The sequence below is a fragment of the Pongo abelii genome, chromosome 2 (assembly GCF_028885655.2).
Source record: "Pongo abelii isolate AG06213 chromosome 2, NHGRI_mPonAbe1-v2.0_pri, whole genome shotgun sequence".
NCBI classification, from domain to species: Eukaryota; Metazoa; Chordata; class Mammalia; order Primates; family Hominidae; genus Pongo; species Pongo abelii.
This window is the reverse complement of record NC_085928.1, coordinates 91793216-91815947: the sequence shown is the minus strand read 5'-3', so window position 1 is coordinate 91815947 and position 22732 is coordinate 91793216. Positions and strand designations below refer to the sequence as shown.

Here is a 22732-nt window from a genome sequence, read left to right as displayed (position 1 = left end):
CATGACAAGGGTTATGCCTTCATATGCCATAACAAGAGAGTGCCATCATAGCAAAGCTTCAGCTCCTCTGTCGATGCTTCTACTTGAGCACTTCTGGCCCTTGATAATAGGAAATTCTATACATTTGTCTATCTCCCTGTCTGCCAGGGAATTCTGTATTTCTAGGGCCTAGAGCAGTGCTGGGGCCAGGGTAGGTCATCAAATATTGGTAGAAGGGAATCCTCAGTGGATCCTGTCCAATGCAGTGCTTTCATGAAAAATAAAATGCTCTGTGTTTTCAGTATACATACAAACTACACAGGAACTCTTATCTCTTATCCAAAGTCCCTGGTTACTTAACAAATGTACTAAGCTGAATTCTGAATAGTAAACATCATAACTTAAACTTCCAAGCCAGAGAATAACATCAGGTTTCTTAATGCAATTAAATACTATTTAAGACAGCTGTGCGCAGTGGCGCACACCTGTAATCCCAGCACTTTGGGAGGCTGAGGCAGGAGGATCATGAGGTCAGGAGTTCGAGACCATACTGGCCAACATGGTGAAACCCTGTCTCTACTAAAAATACAAAAATTAGCTGGGCATGGTGGTGTGCACCTGTATTCCCAGCTACTCAGGAGGCTGACAGGAGAACCACTTGGACCCGGGAGGCGGAGGTTGCAGTGAGCCGAGATCACCCCACTGCACTCCAGCCTGGGTGACAGAGCAAGACTCCGTCTCAAAAAACAAAAACAAAAACTATTTAAGACAATTAAACATAATTTTATTTAACTTAATACAAATTAATTTAAATTAAAGAAATAACACTCTTGTAATGGTTTTTCTTCTCTAATTTGGTATTGTATGCCAACTCAGGCTTTGTTCCTCGGGCTGAGCTGTTGCATATAAGAAAAGTGAGCTTAATTCTGCATGGACATTGTGTTGGAAATCTGTCCTTGTATGTGCAAGAACCTTGCTCAGGGGAGTTACCTTCTCTATTCCATGTTATTTTGGTGGGACTTCCAAGGAAAGTATCCTTCAGGGGAAGTCACATGAGCTACACCTGGCCAACTGTAGTTCCTCATACCATCATGGGTACTACAACTGGCTCTGGGGTTAGCATGTGACCCAAGCTGGGCCACTGTGGCCCTTCTCTGGAATTGTATACAGTTGCTTGGAGAGGAATGCTCTTTTTCTTCCAGAGTCATTAGCTAGGATAAAAGGCTGGTGCTATTTGTGGCCATATTGCTTGCCAAACTTCAACCATTAGCTCCAGTCACATTAAAGAAGCCTGTCAGCAGTTGGAGATATGAAAACACATGAACATTTTTCATTTCTGAGACCAACTCCTCCATGGATTTCCTAGCTTCCTAAGCCAAAAAAATTCTCTTTTCTTGCTTAGGCTATTTGAGTTCTTTTTTTCTCTGATTCAGTAGTACTATTAAGTACCCACTTAGTCCCCAAATAAACTTTTATGTACGTTGCCAGAAGCTGTCTTGGGCAGGAGCTTGGAGCATCTGGAGGGATGATGAATAGAGGCAAACACTGAAACAAGGCTAGGGAACACCCCAGTCAGTTCTTCTTGGGGGTCCAGTCTTTGACCTACATCATGCCCTTCTCTGGCACTATCCCCTGCTCTGCAATGCATCAAAGACCCTGGCCTGGGTAAAATCCCCTTATACTGCACTCCTGTGACACCTTGCTTGTTCCCTTTACTATCATCATCAGATTGTGGTTGCTTGTTTCATGCCTGTGTTTTCTTTTTTAAGCTCAACAAGGGTAGGGAGCATGACTGCTTTTGCTCATCACACACTCCCCTGGTGTCTGGCATAGCTCCTGGAAGCTAGTGGGTATTTAACAAATATATATGAAGATTGCAATGTTGTATTTGAAATTTATCATAAAAGACAATTTGAATACCTCTTATATTCCCTTGACCCTCAAAGTACCATCCCTGGATCAGCAGCTTCAGCATCACCTGGAAGCTTGTTAAGAATGCATATTCCCAGGCTCCACCCCAGACCTGCTGAATCAGAACCTACATTTCAACAAGATCCCCAGTGATTCAGATGGACATTAAAGTTGAAGAAGTGCTGTTTTATGATTCATTTCTGAAATCAAATGATATCTTTATACTATACATTTCAACTTGGAAGAACATCCTTTTAAATACTTTCAAACAAATAATAAATTAATATATATAATGAGCACTTACTATGTGCCAGGCCTTTGTGCTAAGAGATTCATTTAGAATATGTATTTTAATCTTTGCAATAATTCTCTGGGGGAGGAAATATTATTAGCACCTTTTACAGGAAATAAAAGTGAGGTTACAGAGGTTAGAAAGCCCAGTGGAGGCAAGATAAGGATTTGAATTTGAGGTACAACAAATCATTTAGTGCTCAGGCTGGTTTTGAGGTAGTGTTTTCTTAGAGTTGCACGTATATGATTCTAACATGTGGATGCTGGATGTCATCGAGTGTCCTACTGGAAGCTCAGACCAGTTAATGGATTGTGGATAGGGCTGTTATGTCTTGACTGAAAGGTAAGGCAGCCTGGTGGGGTGGTAATGGCTCTTGAATAGCACATAAGACAAGAGACTGGAGAGTCACTGACTACTCATTTTATTTTGAACCTGGCTTCTTTTCTCCAGGCCTTGATTTTTCACCTGTCAATGATCAAGAAACCTCTTTTGTGTTATACAATTTCATTGCTAACAAATCACAAGCATTTTATAGTGTAGAAGTTGAAAATGGGGACTTTGGAATTAAACAAGGTCATGTTCAAATTTTGACTCTACAACTAACCAGATGTTTAACCTTGGGGAAGTGACTTAACATCTTTCTACTTCAGGATTTCCATGCACGAATGCATAAGTTCTTATTGTATTGAAGTAAGAGGCACATTTTAACATTTCTGAAATTTGGATGCATCTTATGTTTGATAGCATGTCACAATACAGTATATGAATGGCGCAGCTTATAACTGATGGCCCTTTAGATTCAATGAAATATGGTAATAAAACACTTATCTCACAGGGTCATGGTGAGAATTAAATGAGATATGCATAACTACTTAGCACATACTAAATTCTCAATAAACAACAATTTTTATCATAATCTGCAGCATCACATCTTTTTTTCTGATAGAAGAGAGAGACACTGGTTTCATATTTGTGGGTTCACAGCATATTTTAACACATCCTTTTTTTTCCAAAATCTTTCTTGGTGACAGTGTTTAAAACATGTTTCTCTTTGTCCTCCCCACTTATTGTAAAGTATAGATGAGGTGCTAGTCCACAGAATAATCTGGGCTTGGAAACCCTGATTTATGCACCACTGAAACAAAAAGGATGGAAAAGCTCGGTGTGGTGGCTCATGCCTGTAATCTCAGCACTTTAGGAGGCCGAGGTGGGCGGATCACTTGAGGCCAGGAGTTCAAGACCAACCTGGCCAACATGGTAAAACCCCATCTCTACTAAAAATACAAAAAATTAGCTGGGCATGGTGATGTGTGCCTGTAGTCCCAGCTACTTTTGATGCTGAGACAAAAGTATTGTTTGAACCCAGGAGGTAGATGTTGCGGTGAGCCAGGATCCTATCACCGTACTCTAAAGCAAGACTGTCTCAAAAAAAAAAAAAAAAAAAAAAAAAAAGAAAAAAAGAAATAAAAGAGAAACACTTAGTCCCTCATGTATAAGACATGCAGCATGAGATGGTCCTCATCTCAGAATGGCCATTTTGTGGGGATGAGATTCACTATTATTGGTCCCTTGTGGAAGACAGTGGGGTGGTGGCTTGGCTCTATGTGTTGGTGAGTTTTACCAGCTTGGTTCTCTTTCTCTCTTTCAACAAGCCTTAGATCTGTAGGAAATTTGCCTGGAGACAGAGAAAGATACAAAACCTCAACATCACAGAATCTTCCTGGAAGTCCTTTGGATAGATTTGACCTGATCTAGAAGGTTTCTGTCAATTGGAAAGAAGAAAAGTTCTCAGTTCTTGGACAACCTTGGGGAATCTCAACTGCCCTTGGGAAGACTTTACAATGTAAAGATTTTGTCAATGATCCAGTTCCAGAAAGGACTGCTCTGTTAATTTGTAGTCTTCCTATGTAAAAAGTGGTAGGTATTATACTTGACCTTATCCACTGAATGAATGGATATTGTCTAAGTGCTCACCACATCAGCCAAAAAGTCTACATGGTAGAAAGAGACAAAAATGCAGGGTATTTAAATTTAGACAGACCTGAGTTCAAATCCTGCTTCAGAAAGTTACTTATCCTCACTGAATCACAGCTCCTTCATCTGTAAAGGGTGCAAAAATAAAGCCTTCTTGATGAGTCTAAGGTTAAGATTGAATCAGAAGCCCTTAGCACAGGGCCAAGGCCCATAGGTTCGTAGGTGGCTGCTCTCTTCTCTCTCTCTCTCCCCACCTACCCATCATTCATCCATCCACCCACCCACCCACCTATCTACCCACTCTCCTCTCCTTCCCTCTCCTCTCTCCTCTCCTTTCCTCCCACCTTCTATTTCTGTATCTATCTATCTATCTATTTATCTATCTATCTATCTATCTATCTGCCTGCCTACCTAATTATTTCTGTCTATATCTATCTGCTGTCTATCTACAAATCATCATCTGTCTGATTTTGCAAATCCTTGGCATATTTGGAGGAAAAAGTTGTTTTATTTCAGATTCCAGTGGAATCGTTATGATGCTCAGAAAATTATGCAAGTATTTAGCCAAGAACTGAGGCAAAACAGCAATAGTAGTGTAGACTTTCTCAGAGCTTGCTGGGTTCAGAATGTGTGACGGTTTACATGGAAATGTATTTAAAATAATAGAATTCATTTGCAGGAGTCACAGCTTTTCTTTCATAGACTAGCAGGCTTTTGCATCTTTTTTTGGAGGTACTGTAATTAAATTGAACATTTAATTTCTAATAATGCCACCAAACATAAAGCATAAGTCCACCAAAATGCCATCTGCATAGCTCTGTAGATTCTTAAAGCATAGTCTGACTAAAGGACTCAGCAGCTGTCCATATTTCAGTCCCCAGTATTCTACCCACCTCCCTACAATTTGCACATGTAACTCCGGTGGTGCCCTACCACCTCCATACAGTTGGTTATGTAGACCTATCCATGAATTCATGCTCTATTCTCATTAAGAAAATTGAAAAGGGAGGGAAGGGGTAAGAAAAAAAAAAACATTTAACGGTCAGGAAAGAAGTAATTATGATTATGATTGCAATTGAGACCTGATATACTTAGAAAAAGCTTCACTATACCAAGCTTCAAACCCATCTCTGCTTTAACCTCAACTTTAAGTCCAGTTCTACCCTATTCCCTCTCTTCAGTCCTTTCTCTTAATTCCTGCTAGTGTGATTTTTCTGCAGTATAAACCGCCAACTCATCCCTTTGCATAAACAGCCTTCAATGACTCTTCATCACCTTTGCAGCTGAGACCTGTGGAATCTTTCTTCTGAAAAAATCCATATGCATGCAAAAGTTGGCATGATTTTCAAGTTAAGAAATTTTGAACCATGAGATATAGTCTGAACTCAGCATTATTATGGCATAGAAAGACCTTTGAAGTCCTGTGCCTGCCTACCTTGCCATCATCAGCACCCACCCACTACTATCATTTCACTCTGTTTTGAAGCTACGTTGAATTAATTACAGAGTAGTTAAAAGCGTGGCTTCTGCCTGGGCTGACTCCAGCTATACTACTTATACTTCTGGATGTGTGTTTTTTAAGTTCTGTGCCTCCGTTTGCTCATCTCTACAATGGGAATAATAATAGTTCCCTCTTATAAGGGATTTTGAGGAGAAATAAGTTAATAATATGCTTAGAATCATACCTGGAACATGATATGCATTAAAGAAGCATTCATTATTTTTTATTAGCTATCTGGCTTTACATATTTGCACACATTACTGTCTTGATGTAGGATGACTTTGCATTCCCAATCCTAGCTCCCCTTCGCTTATTCCAATTCATCTCTCAAGATGCAGTTCAATCCTTACCATCTCGTGAAGACTTCCATGGTTTTCTGACAATGCCCCATCCCTCTTACACATAACTCTACCAATAGGCCTTGCAATATACTGATTTACATATATACACCCATTTGCACGTATACTCCATGAGGCTAATAGCTGTTTCCCTCTTGTTTACATAGTCTCTGGCTTTTAACACTGTACCCGCTACAGGGTAGGCTCCCACTAACCATTTGTCTAATAAATGAATGAATGAGTGAATAAATGATTGAATAAATATCTTCCCTACCAGAGAGAAAGGTTCATGTGTCTTGAACATAGGTTTATGAGTCTTCAAATACTTATTGGTAGCCCTATGCCTGGAATGTGCTCAGGAATGCTTTCTGAAATGTTTTGAAATGTGCTCAACTGTTAATTTGGATTAACTGATAGTTATTTTTGACAACCCTTTAGACTACAAAAACGATGATCCCTATTCTAATTTATTAAAGTTTTAAGTCAGACTTCTTCTCAAAATAACATCAGAAGTTTTGGGACCAAACAAGAAGAAAATTTCCAAAGCCAGAACTTTCCAAGAGCTTTCCTCTAATAAAACTTCCAGCAACAGCCCCTGTTTGGTCATCCTGTCCATGCTTCCTGCTTTATCATGCGATACATACAAGAACAACATGGATACAACTTCTCTCTGTCTAGGCTGATAAACATTCATCAAAGAACACAAACTTCTCAATAGGGCAGAAAACAGAAAAAAAAAAAGAAAAACAAAGAGGAAGATTCATTTGGTTAAATAACTTTTTAAAAAATGCACATGAGGCCAAATCACTGGAATCCTATAACCAAGGATGAAATGAAGCTCTGCAGCAAACCGGAATTCTATTCCTTTAAATCTTATGCCTTTTCAGAAGTTCTGCTCTATAAAGGTCAACATCAAACGGGCATGAGATGTATTTAGACAGCACAAATTAACTCCTTAAGTATTATTGCAACTCCACATGGCTCTCTGGGAGTACATACCTTAAGGAGCTATTGAAAAACGAAAACAAAAACTGAATATAACTCAACAGTCCTGATAATTTATAATGCATATACAATTGGTTCACCTGCATCCTTTTGATTCTCTATTTGAAAGAGAGAGCACAACAAGGAGAGAAGAGAGAGAAACAAGAACACATATGCAGAATTAATGAGCAAGTGGACCAAAATGCCCCCCACTTATGTGTGATACATGATATTGGAAAGAAAAGATTGCCCTTGGGTTCCCACCGCCCCGAAGTTTGGGGGCCAGCAAAAAAGGCTCCTTCACAGAGGTGGAAAATGCTGCACAAATAGAAAATTAGTAAAATTAAGTTTAATGTGAAATCAAGCTATGAAACATACATGAACTCTCCAAGTGACAATTAAGTCATATGTTCTAGGCAAAGTTTAGAGGACAAGGACAAGTCAAAATCTCCAGAGGGAACAAGGAAAAGCTTCCCAGCTTGATAGAGAACAGACAGGAGGTATATAAGATCTAATTTTTACAGAGAATGGACCACCTGGTGTGATCTCATACCCGCAATAGTTTGGCATCTTAAACACGGAAAAGAAGGCATGATTTTGCCCCAAATGTCCTTTATCTGACACCTAACGCATTGCTCCCCAGCCTAGCTGCTACCTTTTGATTGTGTACCAGTGACAAGCACTTTACAAATTAGGGTTACACACAAGCAAAGTAAAAATGCATTCAGGTCACAGACAGAGAATAACTGAAAAACTTACAGACAAATCTGAGTTTATCACAAACAAATGGCTTAATTGTCTAACCTGTTTTAGGCTGATAAAAAGTGACTGGACTTCTCACACTGGGTTTCACAGACAGAACCAACAGACAAGCCAATGCTAAAAAACTTGAAGCAAGGAGAGTGAGTTGGTTTGGATCTGGATTTTCTTGAAATAATGAAAACAGAAAGAGTGAAGACAGCATGGTGAGGAGGTGGTAGGTACTCACGAATGGTTAAATCCATCACTTGGGAGGCCAAGCAGAAGACAGGATGCTCATACATTTCTCTCTTTTTCCCTATAAAAGAGGATTTGGGCATGCAAGAGGCTTAGGTCAGAGGTAAAGAGGTTAAAGGTCATAGGTTAGAGGAAAACGTTACATTAGCTCAAAGGAAAATAGCCACAGAGTATTTTGGGATAAACACAGGATAAAAGAAAAAGGAGCTTCAAAATTGGAGATCTACTGGATTAACCATTCAGCATGCCGTGAGTCACGAGAGAGATTGTGACCATGATTTTACACGTCTCTTTAGAGCTGTTTGCAAGAGTACAATGACCAAAACATCATGAGTAAAGGGAAACAAAATTTCATTGATTTAAGGCTCCAAGATACTAAGGATTTCAGACTTTAGTATCTAAGGCTTTTGAGGTATTTCTTCATAAACATAGTCTCCAGCAATATTACTACAACTTCTTTCCAGAATTCTCAGATAACAAAGCTGTTAATTCTCACAGAGGAGCTCAAATGTAAAAAATGAAAGATTTCTTCTCTGAGGGTAGGATCAGAGCCTTGTAAAAGAAAGTTGTCTGGTAGTAATATCTTTCAGGCTGCAATGTCTCAGCCTGTGGTGGACTATGTCCATGAAAGAAAACCTGATACATGCAGCCAGAGGATGTTGGGTTGTCTCAATTAACAATCCCAGCATGCTTTGAAATTGGTGTCTCAGCCACTTTTGCAGAGGTCACATTAAAGTGGCTGAGCCAATCACGGACAAGGAAGGAGAGAAGCGGAAGAGAGCAGGTAGTGTGGAATGAGGTACTTCTCTGAAAAGAGAGTTGGGAAAAAAAGAATTGGTTTCTTCAAAGAATCCCCAGACCTAAAAGTCACAGTGCAAAAGATAATTAACACAACCAAGAAGAATTGAGGCACAAAAGGAAATTACAGACCAGCTGATCTACTTTGGAAATGAATGCATTTTTACTTACAGATCTTAAAGTTTGTTTTTGGATAGATTTATCTGAAAGAAGAGAGCAGATCTTACCAAAAGACTAGTAATAGCTAGACCAAGACCTATGAGGCAGCAGCCATGGCAACAGAACGTTTCTTGATCCCATCCCATCTCTGGCCTTGCCTAGAATTGTTAGGTACCTGGCTGACTTTACCAAATACAACCAATCATTACGTCCTGGGACAGTAAATGCTGGAACAATTATTTGCTAATATAGCCCTTTAACGACCTCTTGTTCCTCTATTTTTGTCACTCATTACCAAGTCAAGAGTTGATAAACATCCTTTTGGTGCCCAATTCTTAAGTGTTTCTCCCTGGATGCATAACAATGAATTCATTACCACTGGTACACAATTTGCATTGTCAGACAGACAAAATTGAGAGAGGGAGGACATGTAATGTACAGAACACTGTGAATTTGACATAATCTTAACCTAATTCTCTAAGGAAACAAGGATTTTGGCAGAGTAAGTGATGGGGTCTGAGTGATTGGTTAGTTTCTTTTCCCCCCAGTTGTCTTGAGGCAGACAATGCGCATTTGCTAGTTTTAGTCAGGTGTCATGTTTCACGTGTGAGAGAACATCAGATTCCAGAATGCGGACACATCAAGTTTTGCACACAGAACTTCCACATTTATACACTTACACCACTGGTCAAGTTGGGTGTGGCTTTCAAATCACCCTATAGCAGCCAACAGGGTAACAATGAAAAGTGATTAATACTTTCGTGAATGAATAGGTCCCAAAGAACCATATCTTCTCAAGTAGAGTTTACTCAAAGCACCTTTGGTGATTACTGGGTCATCAGTGACCGCTTCCCTAAAACTTGAGAGGGCAGTGGTAACAAGCATCTAAGGTCTGGAGTAACAAGAATGAATGAGATCTAAAGCCAACCTGGAGCCATCACAGATGGCTCAGCACTAACTTGCCATCGAGCTTGAAACACTACCAAAAGACAAGGTACTTTCGGGGGCAAGAAAGAGCAAAACCTTGATCTTGCTCTTTTCAGTTCTTGTATTGCTTCCAATGCTATCAGCAGCAGACAACAGACTGCTTTATTTTCCTCTGTTTAAAGAAGGGGGCAATTCTACAGAACTCCTTCATAGGAAAACGTCAGCCACAGAGCCGATACTTAGGGCCAACACAGACTCTCAGAAGGAAGTTAGTTATCTGATAACATCCTGTTTTCAATATTGTTCCCTTACAAAGGCTGTTTTCTGAGCCCCTGTAATGTCTTTTAATTCATTTACTTGGCCACAGCCAAAGAAACTTCGACATTTCAGGTGCTTCCAGGTTTCAGCTTAATATACTCAGATGGACCACTGTTTTCGGGTGCCCTTGAGAAAAGAGAAAGACTTCCCCAGGGAGGCATATCAAAATTTAAATTCAAAAGTGGGGGCAGAAGGGAGCCTTACCTTCGATTTTGGCATACTCTGAGAGCCGAGAATAGTTGACTAACGCAGCCTGTTCCAGACATTTACGGATGACTGTTTTTACCTCCTCTTGTGGCACTGGGGTAACAATATCTTTCATCAAAACCTTCAAGTAGGAGAAAGAGGGATTATTAAGAAGGTTCAAGCAAATGTGTCACTCATCTATACTTCTTAGAAGCATGAAAGTTTAAAATCAGTTCTTTGTGACTTAATACAGATTGAGAGCCATGCTTAAAGAGAAAGCACCAGAATTGCAAAGCATTGGCAAAGGCCGTCCATGAATCAGGGAAGGGCTAGGAACATATATTCTGTATATCCTATTTGGGAGTTTGAAGATAAAATATCAAGAGTTTTGGCAGTTTCCTCACTTCTATTCTGATATTTGATGAATGGTAAACAAATCCTATAAAAATTACAACTAGGTCATTCAACCAAAACATTTCATTACAATTATGCTTATGTCTTTTTATATATATGTGATCTATCTTTTACTTTCAGTCTTACCCTTTCCAAGAGTGAGAGAGTAGCTTTCAAAGCACCTTCAGGTCGACCAAATGGAAAGCAATACCTAAAAAAGACAAAATTCTTCAGGTTGCCTAAATTATTACATTTTAGCATGAAATATGCTGCAATTTGATTCCTATAGCAACTCTCTCTGAGGAATGGAAAATGCTTTTTATTTTGTCACGTTGTGTTATGTTAATCTGAATTCACACCATATATGTGTGTATATAATGTATATATGTGTATGTGTGAATAATGACTAAAGAGGGACTCTGCAAATGTCTGCAGCAGAAAAGAATATTCAGAGTGGTGACATAAGGCTCTGTTTAGATTTCTATTGTGAAGGAGAACTATTTGTTAGCTCAAATGTGACCTTATATGTTATTATCGAGACTGGAGTTAAAAAAGTATTAGTTGGAACAGGCTGAAATGCAAATACTCTTACTTAAGTCCCCAAAAGATCGATATATGGAATAGAAAAGTGGATTTAGAGCAAATTCTTGATTCTGCTAGCTATACTTCCCTGCTTGCGGTTTCCTATTGTTATGGACTGTCTGCTACTGGTAATGCATTTTACATATAGTGTATGATCAATAAAGATTTATCCAGGAGGATTTTGATGGCACAGAAAAAAACTATGTCAGGTACCACTACAAGTTCCAGTGACTGGTTTCAGGTTGTCACCGGCCCTTCAGAACACGGTGCATGGGACAGAGAGACTAGCATGGCTACTTAAACCTGGACTATCTTATGTAAGCATCCCACTTCTTGCACTTGTCAGCTGGATTGCCTTGGGCAAGTTTCTTAACCTCTCTCAGCCTCATTTTGTTCCTGGTTTAAATGGGGATTATGATAACTACCTTACAAGGTTGTTATGACATGAGTTAATACTTTTCCAGCCTCCAGTTCTGTATCTGGTATACAGGAAGTATTTAATAAATAGGAATCATTAGAAATGCTATTATTATTTTTCAGTTACTATTTCAGGATCTCTGGTCCAGAACCACCAGGACAGCACTAAAAACACCTAATTTGCTCCAAGGGAGAAGTGGGCTATGTGGTGTAAGGCTCAAACACAGAATCTGCTGGCTCTCTTGAGTATGCAGGGGAGATTCAATCCACCCAGGCTGATGCAAGGTTCATTCTTTCCCTGTGTTGCCAGCCAGTGCTGTTTCTGAGGTAGTGGAAAAAGTGGAGACTCTCCTAGGAGTATCACTGCCTTCCGTCCTTGTTCACCATGTTCTGATTCACAAGATTTTTTATTTATTCATTTTTACTTAGGAACCTTGAAGAAGCTTCAAATTCAACTTTTTATAATAGACTGATGACCAGGGTCAGCTCAAACATGGAAGAATTTGTTCTTTAAGTAGAAATAACATGAACTTAAGAATGCAAAGTTTCCTGGTTATTGCAGAACCATATCTGATTGATTTGCTTGTTCTACCCAGTTATTTCTAAATATCCAATGTATCCTCTGGTAGATTTACAGTTTTGGAAAATTAAGTCCTTTAGTTTTCCCTTCCCACTCTCATCTCCTAATTAAAGCTCTCCAGCCCCAGATCCTTACCTAAAATGTGTAATCTGATTTTCCAGCAGAACTCGGAGCCTCTCTTTGATTTCTTCGAAACGTTCCTTTTCTTCAACAGTCACAGTTCCGATTCCATCAGGCCTGAAAGAAGACATGTCATGAAATGACGGGAACCTCATATGCTGACACCATCAAATCAAATCTCTAGCAGGAGGAAACTGTCCATTTTAGAAGAAACAACTACAATGATCGATGTGCGCTCAGGAGAAGCCCAGCTATTCAGGGCTGGCTTCCAAAGGAGATGGGTTGTGTTTGGGTTCTCATTTTGGAAACATGTGCAGAGCTGTAGCTCATTTCTTGTGAAATGGTAAAATGTACAAACTGGTGGCTTGAAGGTTCAGTCCAGCCCCTGAACTTGTTCTGTTTGGCTCACAGCTTCTTAAGAAATTTGAACCAGTTGCCAACATTTTTTTAAATTAGGGAAGTTTGAGAATACAATTCTGATTTCTGTTTTCTTGAAAATTTGGAACAGTTAGCATTATTAATTGGTGGCTAACAGCTTCTTCCTTACCTGGGACAGGCACTCACCTGGTCCACATGGCTAAATTGTATTACCTATCTGTCTTGTAGGCACTTGGGTTTGGGGTCCCTGAATTATGCACAAAAATTCCTATGAAAATCAGGTGACTTGTAAGTGTTTGTCTTTCCTGATGTTAAACATCTTAAATGGCTCAATTTCTTGCCTATAACTACCGATGTTCAGATTTATTTAAGTGCTCATGTATTCGTTGAAGAACAAACCACATGTTTTCCAATTTTAGCAAACTGTTACTCATTGTAATAAAAAGGACTCCAGCTTAAATAAATGATTTCAGTTTGATCATCATATTCTCTTGGTTCTGTGTCATCTTTAGGTGCATACATATATACTCTATTTGTTATGGACCATTCAAGTTGAAAATATAAAGGGAGGATACATATTTATAGCCCAAATCTATCTGTTCCAAACTAAATGCAGGATAATCTGACCCATTCAAAGCCTTCAGCTTCCCAGATCTCATAGTGACTTGTTTTGACTACTGGCTGAGCCAGTTTGCAGATTGGTGTGTCACCATAAAACTTCTATTGGAACATTCTTCAGTTTGCAAATGCAAGTCATCTTGAGACCAAACAAATGGTCTTATTTATAGGCCTTCTCAAGGATCCAGCATAAGTTGGGAAAATCCTTTATACTAGACCAGTCTGACTGCACAAAAGACTTGGCAAATGACAGCAATGTACCTCCTGTTACGGGTTAATCAGTCAGCTTTCCTTCTTTTTTGATAATAAAAATGCCCTATTTGAAATATGAGAAAATTTCCTCTTCCCCACTTTATAAAAAATACCCCCAAACAGTAAAATCCTGTTCAGTCCATTTCTTCATACTCTTCCAAAGAAAGGCAAAATGATAAACAACAGGTAGGTTGTCTTCAAATTCTCTGGTAAATCTCAAATGTTAATTTACAAAGTTTATTAAAAAATTTTTTAAGAGCCAGGGTCTTGTTCTGTTGTCCAGGCGGGGGGTGGGGGGGAGGGGTGCAGCAGTGTGATCATAGCTCACTGTGGCCTTGAACTCCTGGCCTCAAGTGATTCTTCTGCCTCAGCCTCTTGAGTAGCTGGGATTATGGGTGCATGCTACCATGCTTAACAAAAACAATTTTTTTTTTTACATGAAATGTCCATGAATCTACAGTTAGATATCAGGATGAATTTACTGGCCTTCACAAAACACTTGATGCTTTTGTTTGTAACTTTTCGTGTATATGCTACAATCTACAACTTCCTTAAGCTGTGGTTTTTAAATTTCTTTAAACAAAATTCAGCTTGTTAATGAACTGAACACACATTTGTTTATATAATCAGCATGTGCATGCACACACTCAACTGGGGGAAAAATGGAGCAATTTAAAGCATTTTGTTTTTTAGTGGAGAATTAACCCAGAGAAAAATGCTGTTAAACATAATTTTACAGTTCAGAATGGGTTTACAGATCACAGCAAAAAGCATGGAGACTGTTTAACATGAAGAGCCAGGATATTTGTGGTCATTATTAGGAGATAAACATCTCTGTGAATAAAACCATTCATTCATTACCCTACAAGCCTTCTAAGGCAATTAGGCAATTAGAAGGCAGCTTTCTGCTTTGTGTCTGAGATGACAAAAACTGAACATTTAGTGTATGCTCGGCCTTCTCAGTTAATTCTCACTGTAAAAGATATTATTACAAACCTAACAATGGATTATGTTTTTTCCTTTTGTTCTGATGATTCCCATTTGTAATTATTAAAAGTATCAGGTAGCAGCTTCTGCTTCCCTGATAACCTCTCCTCAGACTACTTTCTGAACACTATTAATCTCACTATTCCAATAAAAGTAAACAACTAAAAATTAGTGTTGTCTCTTAAATTTGCTTCTTGATCACCTATGTCAGCGCGACAACTTTTATTTTAAATAAAACAAACTAACTTTACTAAGTCTGTAAGGTACAAGTACAGAGTTCACTAATAAAAGCAGGTGATAAAACAATTTGATGTCGAATGATTTTGACATAAAATGTAAATTTGTAACTGCCAGAATTGCTCTGAAATGGTATTGGTAACAGGAGATGCTGCTTTACAAAGTGAGGAAAAGACATGCAGGAATAACAACTTGTCAAAGATCATAGGTTGTAACCAGGTCAGTTAAAAAGCAAAAGGATCCCTTTTTTGTTTGATTTCACTTCATTGTTTTTGAAAATTCTGTCAAACATCAATTTCTTGTTCATCGACCCCTATAATTTGGCAATGTTAACTATACAGGTTTAGATAGATCTCTCTAGAGCTATTAACTGAAAAATTCAGGTTACATGCTTTGGAGAGCACTATTTTTCCACAGAAGCAACAGCATACTTTTTCTAAAGCAGCGGTTCTCAAACTTGAATGAGCCTCAGCATCACCTGGTGACAACCTGGATTGGTGGGTCCCCTAAAGTTGCTGATTCAGTAGAACTGGGGGGTGTGGGTTGAGAACTTGCATTTCTAACAAGTTTACTGGTGCTGCTAGTGCTGCTGGTTCGAGGACCACACTCTAAGAACCACTGTTCTAGAGAAAAAAAATATTAGGTGGGTGGTTCTTCCAGTGGCAGAGAGGATATATTTGATTCAGCATTCCTGATTTCTCTTAGGTTGGAGTGGATTTGGAACCCAAGATATTCTGCAAGAGATACATGGTATTATTTAACTATGAATCCCTTCCAAAAGTGGCATTTGTATTGTTTACAAGGTGCCATTCCAAGTAGTGCTGGTTGCAAAATAAATAGTAGAACTATATTGGTATCTTTCAGATGCCATGCTTTTGTTTTGTCTTTCTGAAAATATTTGGGGGTGATTCTACAACTGTCTTAAAACTAGCTCTGCATCTTGTTCCTTTCTCAATACTAAATCACTTAAGGAGACACAAAGAGTGAAAGAAGAGGAGGGGTGAAGCTGGATTTTAAACTGCGAGCTAGAAAATTCCAGGCTGAGATGTGTCTCTACACAGAACACCTATCTAGAAGCTTGACTCTCTCATCCTCTTGTGTCCTGACTGTGAATATTCTGGTCTTCTTGCTTTCAGGCTTCTTAGCATCCATTGCCACTTTCTAACCCCTGGATTTGGAGGAGTGGCCTCAGCCACATTCTGGCCACTCTTGTGTGAGGGTAAATCGAGGTGCCTATTCCCCTACTATTAAAGCTGAAGGGCTTTCTAGAGGCCAGCCCTTCCCTTTCACAGCCACTCCATATCTAAGCTGGACTATGACCTCACTTCAGCTACCAGGACACTCTCCTCTGGAATCTACTTTGAATAAATGATACAAGGCTAGAATAAACAGATGGAATTTGCTTGTTCCAGCAGCTGTGCCTTGACCAGACTGTCCTCACAGGTCAGTAGTTTTTGATCTTGTCTGTTTCTTAGAATTGTGAAAGGTCGCATCCTCAAAGCTCTGTCTGTCTGTCTGTCTGTCTGTCTGTCTGTCTGTCTATCTATCTATCTATCTATCTATCTATCTATCTGTCTGTCTGTCTATCTATCTATTGAGACAGGGTCTCATTCAGCCCAAGGTGGAGTGGAGTGGCACAATCTCTGTTCACTGCAGCATTGACATCTCAAGCTCAAGCGATCCTCCTACTGCAGCCTCCTGAGAGGCTGGGACTGCAGGAGCATACCACCATATCTGGCTAATTTTGTTTTTATTTTCTTCAGACACAAGGTCTCATTATGTTGCCCAGGTTGGTCTCTAACTCCTGGGCTCAAGTGATCCTCCCACCTCAGCCTTGCAAAATGCTGGCATTACAGGCACGAGCCACTGGACCCAGCCTGACACTGGAATTTTTAAGGTTTCCCATGTTACTCTAACATACAGTAAGAACCACTGCGTCAGTCCTGCTTTCTACTCTTCCATAGCTGACTTGATTCCAGCATTCCCTTCTCTGTCTTTGAGGCCCCCAGCATCATCCTAATAAACTCTCCTTTGCTTAGATTATCCACAGTTAGTTTTTGTTACTTATATTGAACTTGATGTAAGTTCATAAAGCACATATCTCTTCCTTCACAACGTCCCAAATTTTAATAGATGATGTCTTGGAACTTAGCTTTAGAAACACATACACACATGAACACATACACATGTGAACATAGCCCCTGGTCTCTGGTTCCACCTAACTGCACACAGGCTAACAACTCACTTCTTTTATATCATGATCCTGCAAACTTGAGACAATATGCAGGTCAAGTGCAGTCATTTTTGGAGCCGTGCTGAAGACTGGAAGCTCTCCCACCTGCAGGCCATCACTGGAGCCAGAAATGGGTCTCTCCAGCCACAGCAGACTATATCGCATCTGACACGGTGGGCATCTCTGAAATCCACCTTTCAAGTTTTCGGCAAACCATTTTCTCACTGTCCTTCACAAAGTTGACATTTTCAGCAGCATGATAGGAAAGATGTCATGTCGGCTGCTCTTCAAGTTCTTGTCACAGTGGTTAGCACCAGTTCTGTCATCTTCACTCTCCTCACAGTCTCCCATCTTGAGCCATGTCACAAATAATAATACATCTAGAGTTGCATTTTTCTTTTTTTTGTCAAACTGAAACTACCATAACCCAGCTGCCCATCCTTTGAGTGACTAGTTATGCAAATTGTTCTCTTTTTCCCAAATGCTTCTGACCTGGAGCTTATTAACTAATATCTATTATAGGATTAATATAATTAAGTACTGAGCTTTTAATGTGAAACATTTTAATATTTGAAATTAAGTGTGAACAGTGTAGTCAAAGAATTCAAGATTCAATGTGTTTTGTGAAATGAATTTACCTCTTTAGTGTCGTTAAATTGTCACTACACACCCAGGTGAGCACACAAATTTTTAGCAGTTCATTATCTTGCTAGAATGGTTCTCCATATTATGTTAAAAGCTGGACCACAAAAACCTTCTTTTGAAAGGTAAGATGTCTCTTCAAGAGGGTCAGGATGCTAAATTAATTCAAAGCTTACAATGATCTATATGTTCCGATATTGCATCTATTTGGTGATTAAGGGCAGAATCCAGGTGTAAAAAGAAATGTATGAATTCCACAGAAGAGGAAAGAGTGTTTGGTCCACTGCTCCACATACAACCAGCTTTCAGGCTCCAGTCACTACCAACAAGGGGTAAAACTCCAGCTGAAGAGGGAATATACTTTCATCTCCAAATGCAAATGTCCACATATGCTGGTGCAGGCACCGTAAACATGATATGTTCTCTCTCTCCAAATGGATGCATGCCTGCAGACCGCATTATGGATCCATGAAAATGTCCTTAAACAAGCATGATAACTGAATCCTACTTGCTACGAAATTGTTCCAGCCCAGAAACATGAGAGCTTAAAGGGCCAGAGAGGGACAGAATATCTTAGTAGATGTTCTTTGCAGTGCTCCCTAAATAGGACATTTAGACCAAACATCCTCTTTTAACCACTGACTTAAAAAGAAAAAGACTTCTCCCAGAAACTAAGTCTCTATTACTTCTAGTTTTAGAATGATACCTTTGAATTTAATCCTTGCATGGAAAGTTTTCCTTTGTCTCTTTCAAGTGATTAATAACCACAAATTCAAGATAGCACCAAAGCATTATCTTCTCAAAAGGAGATATCCCTGCTTGCTCATCTATATGGTTTGTACAATCCTATGTTAATTATAAATTATAATTAGGGCTCTCACATCTCATAGTTACTGCCTCATTATGAAAGCCAGCCTCACCCCTTCCTCTCCTTTCCTTCCAGCCCATGCCCTTTTCTAATTATGCCCTGATGCCCTGGGGCTCAGACACGCTGCTAAAACAAATATATCAAAGTGTTTGTATCACAAAGAATAAGATAGGAAGCAACAATAAGCAGTTTCTACAATATTACAAGTGTGCATTGTAGCTTCTTGGGGCTATTAGTTAATCTCCAAATGAGGCTTGGAAGGGGCAAAAACATACCAGTGAGGACTGTCTTGACTTATTTACAGTTCTCCTAAATATGTGGTTATAACCTAACAGTATCAGAAGGTGTCATTAACTCTATTAAAGGATGAAAGTAGTTGAGAAGTCTCTCTCTACTGAACAATCACAAAGAATATGGATGCTATGGGCACAAGGACATTAGTCAAAGTGGCTCAGGCTCAGTCCAGGTACTGAATGAAGCAAGAACACATCAGATGATTAGAGAAGTTGCATAAAATGCAGGAAAGCATGCATTTTACCCCCAAGAGGACCAATTTTAAAAATTGGCACTGCATAGATTTTTCCCTTTGAGGAATAAAAGATGTGTTTCTTTATTTTTAGACAAATATAGACAACTAATCTTTAGATTCCCTTCTGAAGACACCATATACAAAATTCTGAGTGGTCAGACCAGTAGTATGTGTGGCTTTTTGATATCACATCCACTCTAAAAGGGCTGTAACATCTGAAAATGTGTTTTTGTACCAGTTAATTCAATGACTATGGGATAAAGACACATTGTTGGAATTTTAAAAGGAAAAACACATTATCTGATGGTTTGTTATGGGCCAGAAAGATTGCACCAATGGAATAGGTAATTTAGCATATTTCACAAGATTTCATGTCTCAATGGGAAAATCTGCTGTTCTCATGGGGAAAGTCAGAAACAGAGTCACGTGGGTTAAAAGGAGACAAGTTCCAAAGTAAATTTCTCCTTGGACATCTGGGATGCCTACTTATACTTAAAATTTGTTTGAAAATTTTTCCCACTTTCTCTTCCAAGTACTTCCTATTAAGTAAAGCTGGCTCCTTAGAATTTAGAGAGCATGACTCAGCCATGTGCAAGGCCTGTACTTGCTCAGAATTGGAAGGCCAGCCAGCGACATGCTCATGTTCACAAGTGCAATAATCCTTGTGTTCAGTGTGTAACATGAGACCAAGAATGTGGAGGTGTTTTTTATACCGCATCAGTGCCTGCCTGCTATATAAACTGCTACATGCAGAGGTTAGTAAAACAGAGCTATCCCCACTACACAGTTTTTGCCCTTTATCTTTGTGGGAAAAAGGGTTAGGAAGCACCAGACATAATGTCATTATGTGTGTGTGTGTGTGTGTGTGTGTATGTGTGTGTGTCTCTGTGTCTGTGTATGCACGGGTATGAGAAAGAGAGAGGAGGGAGTTAGAGTGAAAGAAAAAAAATGTGTTACTCATTTACTACCAGGAACGCATTCACCAAAAAGAAATAAAAGGAATCACTATGCGACATGGATTGAAAGGGCCACCCAACATTGGAGGCAAGGGCACAGTCAACAGGGCAATCATTGTGGTCCAGAGGAGAGAAGATAGAGACCTAAACTATGGTAGTGGCATTGAAGAGAGGGAGAAATGGATGGACTTGAGAGATACTTAAGGGCGTTATCAGGATATAGAAATTGAATTGTTGTGACACACTGGGGAGAAAGAGAAGTCAAGGATGGCTCTTGAGGTTCTATCTTGGGCAACTGGGAGGATGAAATCACTTACTTAGGAATCCTGGCAGAGTAACAGGAGAAAAGTGAGTTCCATTTGATTGTTTGGTTACTCAAATCTTAACCTACAAGGGATCACGTGGTCTCTGAACATGGGCAGCACCTTGGCTCCAAGTACATCTCCCAAAAGAAATCTTCAGAGCATACTTTCAGAGATTTTTAAGATTCATACCCTCTTACATCTGCTTTACTCATTAATCTATGCAGCTTACTTTGGATTGGGGCAGTTGGCATTATAGATTTGTTAATTGCTGATACAATGTACTTTCTACACAGGCCATATGTGAAGAGCAGCACTGGCATTCAAGAAATGTTAAATAATAATGTAAATGAGAAAAATTTCCAATCCCAATAATAAAGGGATCCAAGGAACATTGACGCAACTTGCAATCATCAGAGCTGTTTGATTGCCTTGCCACTGTGGGATAGTGACCAAAGTGATGCTAATCTAAATGTCATCTAGAAAGAATACTAAAAATATTATGGTGAGAATTAAGTACTGCAACTTTAGAAGCTGATTTAAAAATTAGAAGATGTAGCAATTTACATCTGTGGATTTTATGATCGCCAAATGCAACCAGCTGAACATACTCACATTTTCCTTTTTCTCCTTTCTCTCTTTTCAGAAAATGGGTTCAGTTTTAAAGAGTTAGTTCAAACTAATGTTCCCTCAATCAGTGGGTCTTGAACTTTGCTACATATTTAAATCACTTGAGATTTTTAACTCATGAAGTTTGGGCCACATTCCAGATTAATTAGAATCTCTGCAGGTGGAGCCCAGGCATTAGCATTTTTAGCCTCTCCAAGTGAGTCTAGTGGGCAGCCTAGTTTGACAATCAAAATCCTAAATATGTATGATCTAAAGACCAAATGCTTTAGATTCATGGTCGAGAGGGGTGCTTAGTAAAAGTGCAGATTCTCAGCTCCATTTAAGACTTGCCAAATGAAATTATTTGAGGATGCGACCTAGTACTCTGCATTTTATCAAATCCCCACATGATTTATGTGCACACTGAAGTGTGAGAACCACTGTACAAATTGAAAATCAGTGGTGGTACCTGTTAGGCTTTTAGACATAGGGTAAGTCTTGTGTAAAAGAAACAACAAATCCATGTAAAGGAAAAATGCAGCTCATCACCAGGGAGTTTGGTTTAAAACAGGGTTTCTTGACCTTGGCACCATTAACATTTTTGGCTTTGTTTTCAGGAGGCTCTCCTGTGTATTATAGGATGTTTCATAATATCCCCAGCCTCTACTTACTAGACAAAAATGGCACCACTCCACTCCAGCTGTGGCTATCAAAAATATCTCCAGATATTGTCAAATGTTCTGTGTGTGCTGGGGGTGGGGGGTGGGGGAGTGGGGATTACCCCCAGTAATTCTAAAAATGCCAAACATGTGGATGGTTCCATACATCCCAGTGTTTGAAATTATGAACAGCAAACATCTTCCTGATTGATGTGTCTACTCTTGACTACAGCAAGTGTGATTCACAGAGCATAGTTTTTGATGGAGATGGTGCACAAGCTTCCAGAGCAGATGGGAGAAACTTGGTCACTGCCATGTCAGTGGTCATTAATGATTTCCAGCTGCAGCAGGGCAAGGTTCTGCCTCTGCCTGTGGAAATGCTGAGTTAATAAGAGGTAAAAAACATCTTTTTACCTAATCCGAATCTGGTTGTGAGATCTCAGTGGAAATGGGCTCTATTCAGTTAAAGGCAGTTACAGGGCCATTGCTTTCATGAGTCATGAATTCCTTTTAAATCTGGAACAAAGAATAGATAACATCTCCACATCCAAATGCTGGTCATGCTGATGAAAGGTTTGGAATGTGGTTTCCCCAATCCCAAAGGCAATTAATTAGTGTTCATAGGAGACTCTCCCCTTAGGTGGTATAAAACTCCAGATAAATTCTGGTTTTCTCCACAAAGCTAAAATCTCCAGTTAGGCCATATTAGTTTTGGCCATCTTCAGGCTTCTCTTTAATTCAAACGACTGCTGTAGCAACTCACCTGGAAATGTTGAAACAAATATCAAATGGCCAGGTTTGGCATCTCACACCATATACAAGTGCTAATCTTGGACAGGTAGGAAGGTAGAGTGGTTACAAATGCAAGCACCAAAGTCAGAATATCCATGTTTGAATCAGGCTCAGACAGTTATTTGTTATGAGTTTCAGGCAAGTGACTGAATTTATGTGAGCCTCAAGCCCTCATCTATTGGGTGAGGGTAATAATGATACTTATCTCATACGAA

General features: G+C 39.4%; 1 protein-coding gene across 13 annotated transcripts in view; it reads right to left on the bottom strand.

Moving 5' to 3' along the window:
- The window catches only part of CADPS (calcium dependent secretion activator), a 474942-nt gene that overhangs the window by 108627 nt on the left and 343583 nt on the right, over positions 1 to 22732 (bottom strand). For 7 of the 13 annotated variants that reach the window (XM_054551945.2, XM_054551946.2, XM_054551949.2 and 4 more), the window contains 4 exons: positions 12471 to 12572; positions 10904 to 10967; positions 10382 to 10505; positions 7968 to 8036 (listed from right to left, as the gene is read on the bottom strand). In XM_054551945.2, coding sequence (XP_054407920.1) covers positions 7968 to 8036; positions 10382 to 10505; positions 10904 to 10967; positions 12471 to 12572 — 359 coding nt within the window. The remainder of the gene's footprint in view (positions 1 to 7967; positions 8037 to 10381; positions 10506 to 10903; positions 10968 to 12470; positions 12573 to 22732) is intronic. The other 6 variants (XM_054551947.2, XM_054551952.2, XM_054551956.2 and 3 more) reach the window with 1 other exon arrangement.